This window comes from Chelonoidis abingdonii, chromosome 10 (assembly GCF_003597395.2).
Source record: "Chelonoidis abingdonii isolate Lonesome George chromosome 10, CheloAbing_2.0, whole genome shotgun sequence".
NCBI lineage: Eukaryota > Metazoa > Chordata > Testudines > Testudinidae > Chelonoidis > Chelonoidis abingdonii.
The window spans coordinates 36,115,641-36,122,638 of NC_133778.1; the positions used below are offsets into that span (position 1 = coordinate 36,115,641).

The 6,998-nt window shown below is 49.5% G+C and overlaps 1 protein-coding gene across 3 annotated transcripts in view; it reads right to left on the bottom strand.

Moving 5' to 3' along the window:
* Positions 1-6,846, bottom strand: part of RBM45 (RNA binding motif protein 45) — a 31,092-nt gene extending 24,246 nt beyond the window's left edge. The window contains exon 1 of one of the 3 annotated variants that reach the window (XR_012656638.1): positions 6,213-6,846. Coding sequence is in view for 2 of the 3 variants with exons in the window: in XM_032768478.2 (XP_032624369.1) it covers positions 6,213-6,491 (279 nt within the window). In the remaining variant the exon portion in view is untranslated. The remainder of the gene's footprint in view (positions 1-6,212) is intronic. The other 2 variants (XM_032768478.2, XM_032768477.2) reach the window with 2 other exon arrangements.
* Between the last annotated feature and the right edge of the window lie 152 nt (positions 6,847-6,998).

The window sequence follows — 6,998 nt, forward strand, 5'->3', positions numbered from 1 at the left end:
AAGAAAAAAGTTGCCTTTCATTGTAGATGCACTCTGACAAAAGACCTGCCTGCTGCAAACATGTACGTCTCTATACAATCAGGGACTCAGATGAGAGACCAGCCCATATGCTCCCACATGAAGAATGAACCATAATTCTTCAGCTATTATAACCCATCTTCCAAAAGCCTGTCACAAGTTAAGCAGTTGGGAGCAGTGTAACTAGCTGGTCAATGAGTTGCACCAGTGTTGTCTGGCTACCCTGCCTCCTTCACAAAACCTGGGAGAGGAGGAAATTTTGAAAGAGCACCTACAGAAGGTGGAGGGGGAAGGACATGAATACCTAGGCTGGCCTCTATTAGCAGCATTAATGCTGGCACAGCTGGCTCTTTAAGCATGCACTGATGTACACTGTAGCAAAAGGATGGACTACTTCATAGTAGATCCATGATTGTAGCCTTTTTGTTTAAAAAACAAACAACATGGATCACTTGATGACTGCCTGCTCTGTTCGTTCCCTCTGAAGCACCTGGCATGGCACTGTCGGAAGACAAGATACTGGGCTAGATAGATCAGATGGGTAAAAGGGTCTTACCCGTTATGGCCATTCTCAGGTTCTAAAGAAAAAAAAATCTAACAAGTAGGATACTAAGGCCCTGACATAGTGTGTACTAACTTGAATGGGAATACACTTATGTGGGGCTCAGCACAGGTCAAGACCTAACTTCTCATAGTCATAATTATACTCATAATAATACTTTTCATGTATATTGCACCTCTCTTCAGAGGATTACAAGGCACACAAAAACTAGTTGGAAAGTAACCTCACTTTAGAGATGGGGAAATCTCAATTAAAGCTGTTAAATGACCTGCCTAAGGCCACACAGCCTGTGGCAGAATAAAGAATAGAGTCCTAAGCTTTTAACTCTCAAGGCTTGTCTACACTACAAAATTACGTCGACTTTATCTAAGTTGACCTTGAGCCTCTGAATTAATTAAGTTGATTGTATGTGTCCACACCATGTTCATTGTCTCAATGAAGTGCATCCTCACTAGCAGTGCCCGCATCAATGCACAAAGCAGTGCATCGTGGGTAGCTATCCCAAAGTGCCACTTTCAACAGTGTGTTTTGGGAAGTTTGTGCAATGCCTCATGGGATCAAAACATTGCTGCAAGGGAGAATGGGAACATTGCGTTGGCACCCCAGGATGCACTGTGCTCCCTCTCTCATATCAACGGCAAACCCCCCAGTGGTTTTCATGTCTTAAAACTGCCATGCATACACCGTAACCCCAGAAGCATGGAGCCTGCTCAGCTGTGCACTCTTGCTGTGAGCATCTCAAACACCTCGCACCTTCTCCTGCAGTATTTCTAGAGCCGAAGTAGGGTCCACCATGCAGAACATAGCAATGTCCTGCACGCAGCCCTGCTGCAAGCCATTGAAAAAAAGACAATTCACAGTTGCTGCTGGAAGTCACAGAGCAGCTGCACTCTGTTGAGTGCCATTTCTGGTCCCATGAAGCAAGCACTGACTAGTGGGACCACATCCTTTTGCAGGTATGACTGTGGCTGAAGAACTTTTGAATGCAGAAGGCCACCTTCCAGGAACTTTGTGGAGAGCTTTCCTCTGCCCTACAGTTCAACAACACAAAATGAGAGCTGCTCTGACAGTGGAGAAGCGAATGGCGATCGCTATTTGGAAGCTTGCAATGCCAGACAGTTACCAGTCAGTGGGGAATCAATTTAGAGTAGGTAAACCAACCATGGGAGCTGCTGTGCTCCAAGTGTGCAGGGCCATTAATCGACTTCTGCTACAAAAGGCAGTGAGTCTGGGAAATGTGCAGGACATAGTGGATGGTTTTGCCATGATGGGGTTCCCTATTTGGAGTGGGGCGACAGATGGCATGCATATCCCCATCTTGGCACTACACCACCTTGCCAAAGAGTACATAAACTGAAAGATACTTTTCAATTGTGTTACAAGCGCTGCTGGATCACAGGGGGCATTTCACCAGCATCACGCACATCTTTAGGAACTCGGGTCTGTTCAAAAAGCTGCAAACTGGGACTTTCTTTCTAGACCACAAAATGAACATTGATGATGTTGAGATGCCTATAGTTACCCTGGGTGACCCAGCCTACTCCTTGCTCCTGTGGCTCACGAAGCCATACACCAGCCATCTGGACAGCAGTAAGGAACGGTTCAACTATAGGTTTAGCAAGTGCAGAATGGTGGTTGAATATGCCTTTGGTCATTTGAAAGGGCACTGGAGAAGTTTATTAACAAGGTTGGGCCTTATTGAAGAGAACATCCCCACGGTTATAGCTGCCTGCTGTGTGTTCCATATCATTGATGGGAAAAAAAGGGGGGAAATTTTCCACAGGGGTGGGCAGTTGAGGCAGATTGCATGGCAGCCATTTTTGAGCAGCCAGACACCAGGGCAATAAGAAAAGCACAGCAAGGGGTGCTATGCATCCGCGGCTTTGAAAAGCTGTTTCAGTAATGAGTCACAGTAATGTGAGCTGCTTGTTTGCATTGTGCTTTCTCAAACCTTCACCTGGAATGTATCACTGTTTCTGTAAAGCCAACCCACCGCCCAGCCCACTGCTTCTACTCAATAAAAATATTTATTTCTCAAATCCATTTATTTTATTTAACTAACACAAGTAAAGAGGGAGAACAGAAAAAAAGGTAACCTTGGGGAAAATGGATTATAAAGTTGGAACGGGAGAAACATTTTCAGCTGAGTAACATAACACTGTATTCCAGACCCTCAAAGGTCTGTGAATGAGTGCCTTCTGTTCCTCTCCCTGAGTTAAGTGAAAGGGATAATGGACTTTTCTCCCATGTCTCATGGAACGCATGGAGGAGGGTGATTCTGCACCAAGAGATGCTGGCTGGCTGTCCACCAGGATCTGCAGAGGGACTCTACCCTCCTGCTTCTGTTCCTGCAGTTCAACTAAATGCTTCAACATGTCTGCTTGGTCCCTCTTAATCTGAAGCATTTCATCCTGCACCGCACACTCGTCCTCGTTGGAAGCATTCCTGCTCTCAATGTCCAGGTCTCAGACAGTGAAGTCCTCCACGCTCGCAGCTCTGTCAGCTGTCCCAGAGGCGTTCATTATTTTAGTGAACATGTCCTCCTGCGTTCTCTTTCTCCTCCTTCTAATCAGCAAAAGTCTGCTTTCAGGTGTTGATGACATGCCAAAGGACACATTTCCAGCTGTCATGGGGAAAAAAAGGAGCCATTGTCCATGAATAAAATGTTTCCATATCAAGGCCATTTTCATTTAAAAACAAACCAAAAAAACCCTTATTACACTAGGTTCAAGCCATAACAATCAGAATTCATAACTGTTCGCTGTGCCATTCTGCTGCTCCATCCATGGTGAGTAAGCCGCGCCCTCCCCCCCCCCCCCCCCCCCGGGTCATGGATGACCGCACTTCTAATGAACTTTATGGCAGGCTCATGTCAGGAGCAGAGGTAGCTAGTCAAACAGTGGCCCTTCCCCACAGTACCACAGGAAACTACAAATGGGAAGGAGGGGGAACACACCACATGGGACGGCCATTTTCACTCCCAAATTACAGAATCTCTCCTAGGCAACCCTATGTGGTATCAATCTCCTGAGAGTAACAGAGGCGGAAAGGAAGGCGATGCTTCGAGTGTATGGGTATAGATTCGGTCCTTATGCTGCTATAATGCCAGTAGAATTAATTCAGGAGCTGCGTGGGGAAGTGTCATACTATGGTAGAAGAAATAAGACTGCTCTGCCCAGAAACCTTCTGCAAAGGATTGCAGAGAACCTCCATGAAACTTTTCTAGAGATATCCATGGAGGGTTCCCAGGCTATCCAAGTCCACGTAAACTGTCTTTTCCAGGGGCCACCCTCTGCGTAGCTAGAGCGGCCTCTTGTAAGCAGAGAACCACAGCATCTTGCTTTTTCTTCACAGTAAACATGCCATACCACCAAATGTGTGTGCCTGCTAAAGTTTAACTGGACTTTGATTGTAACTGTACACTCATCGGGGTGCCTTTCCCAGCATCACAGTCGGCCATCATGATGTCCTGCAACCCAACAGTGCTCCAGGATCAAAAAATATTTCCTGGGTCTCAGGGAGAGTGGATCCACCGCTCACCTGTCTCCCATTCTCCTCCTCCTCTTCCACCATATTGTCTTCCTTGTTGTCCCTAGTCTCATATACCTGTGAAGTGTCCATGTGGGGGTGCTGGTAGGGTCACCCTCAAGAATTGCATGCAGTTTGTTGTAGAACCAGCATGTGTGGGTTCAGCACTAGAACAACTATTCGCCTCCCTTGCCTTCTGGTACGCTTGGCAACGTTCTTTTATTTTCACACAGCACTGCTGTGGTCCTTCATGTAGCCCTTCTCTGCCATTCCATGAGTGATCTTTGCATAGATGTCAGCGTTTCTTCTGCTGGATCAGAGCTCTGCCTGCACAGACTCTTCTCCCCACACAGTGATGAGATCCACCACCTCCAGTGCAGACCAGGCTGGAGCATGTTCAGGGCATGTAGTCTCCATGATCAGCTGTGCTCAAGCTGGCATGCTCCCAATGCTGATCAAACAGGAAATGGGAAATCAAAAATTTCCAGGGCTTTAGCAAGGAAGGAGCTGCTTTCTGTGTATCTGGTTGCAGTGCAGCAGAGTTGACAATGATCTCCAGAGAGGTCACAGATGAGCACTGTGGGACACCACCTGGAGGCCAATTAAGTCGAATTAAAAAATGTTGCATCAGCACTACCTCGCAGTCGACCCTTGAAAATCAAATTAAGTGCTATGCTTTTCACAGAGGCGGATTACAGAAGTTGACATTAAATGCGACTTAGGTCAGCGTAAAGGACCCAGTAGTGTAGACACATACATTAACAGGTTGACTTAAGGTGGCTTCCTTCGACTTAACTTTTTAGTGTAGACCGGGCCTCAGTCATGTGTGCTGTTAAAAGATTATCCATCCTCACTTGATGACATCCTGTCACACAAAAGACATTACCACTTTTCTCACTGTTTAGGCTCATTTGCCTCATCTCATCATTTAAATAACAGTAAAACAATTCAAGAAACTGAAAGTGGTCATCAATAGCAAGTCATTACTGATTCTCATAGATAAAAACGTGAAAATTATTTTGACAAAAACTGTGCATATTGCATTAGCAGAGCTTTAAAATACCTTCTGTGATTATTCAATTCATTTGTATCAATCCCAAGAATCTTTACAAATTTCTGAAGGAGAAGAGCTTCTGTAACACCCTAAAATCTAGTATGTTAAAGAGTAAATCACGGATTGGCAACCTTTGGCATGCGGCCCGCCAGGGTAAGCACCTTGGTGGCCCAGGCCGGTTTGTTTACCTGCCACATCCACAGGCTGGGCCAATCACGGTTCGCTGTTCCAGGCCAATAAGGGTGGTGGAAAGCAGTGGCGAGCGCATCCCTCAGCCTGCGCCACTTCCCGCAGCCCCCAGTGGCCTGGGACAGCAAACTGCGGCCAGTGAGAGCCGCGATCGGACGAACCTGTGGATGCGGCAGGTAAACAAACATGCAAAAGGTTGCCAATTCCTGGAGTAAATACTAGTTCCAGGGACTATATCTTCCCCTAAGCCTCCTGTTGTGGTTTTATGATCGCAGTTCCCTTTATCTAAAGGTTTCTCTCTCCCTCCTGTGACTGCGGGGAAAACTCACACAAACAAGGGAAAGCTGCTGCCCACCTATAAATGTGGCTGTATCAAGTGCTGCCAAGTGTCCAAACAGACAAACGAAGGAGAGGGGAGGTTTTTGTCTCTCGTTCTGGAGATGAGGGGACGCAGAGTGAAGTGTGAGTTTCTGCGGGGCGTTTAACTAAAGCATCTTGCTCCCCACAGCAGAGACTATGCCTGGCGGTGAGGAAAGGAGGCACAGCTGGGTCAAGGCCGAGGTGACTGATCCCCTTTCCGCACCATGCTGTGGCGCCCGGCTCTGCGCTGGGACCGGCAGGAGGGAAGAGGCAGTGGCGGGTGGGGGCTCTCGTCACCCCCACAGCCCGATCAGACACATCCTGCAGCCCGCACCGCGAGGCCGGAGCGACTCACCCAGGCCACGACTCACCCTGGCCACGAAGGGGAGGAATCCGCTGCCCCCCGCCACCACCTGCGCCCAGGACCAGCCTGCGCCGTGGGGGGGCCGGGGAGGAAGCGGCTCCGCGGCGGGCGGCAATCGGGCCGCGCAGGGCCGGTACCTTGATGGGCTTGGTGTCGGGCGCCAGACTGCGGCCGTGCATCTCCTCCATGGCCCGGCAGGCCTGCGAGCTGCGGGCGAACTTGACGAAGGCGATGCCGCGGGACTCGTGGGTGCGCTTGTCCCGCACCAGCCAGATGTCCTGGATCTCCCCGAACGGGGCGAAGCGCTCCCGGATCAGCGCCTCCCCCGTGTCCTTCCCCAGCACCAGGAACACGCGGCTGTTGGGGGGCTCATCCAGGCACTCGGCTGACAAGCGGAACCCGCTACCCTCTTCCATGGCGAAGCCGCCCGCCCCGAGACTAGTCCGGAGCCTTCAGTACCGGGCCAGCCAGTAACGGCGTCCTTCCCGGCCCGGGCTGTTACTGCGCATGCGCGCTAACGGCTGCTGAAGCCGCCTGCTGCCCACACTGGGCCCTCAGAAAGTTATTCCCTGCTATGAGCGCGGACGGAGCTTGAGCAAGCGCCAAGCGTGTCCATGGGCTTGTTTCGCACAGCACGTGGAGGGGCAGGAGTCGGCGTTATGCAAGGGGGAGATGCGCTGCCAGGCAGTGGCAGAGGCCAGGCCAGGTAACGCGGCATGAGAGATTCGCCAAAACAGGTTGTGGGTGGCACAGGGGTTGCATAACTGCTGGATAGTCGATCTCAACACCCCTTTCCCTGAGTGTGGTGATAAAGGCAGCCCAGTGACTAGACGCAGCCACTCTTCGCGAGCTGATACAATGTATTGACCTGCCAAAGGAGATGTGCTTCAGTTAAAAAATTTACACATCTACCCTCCTAAAAA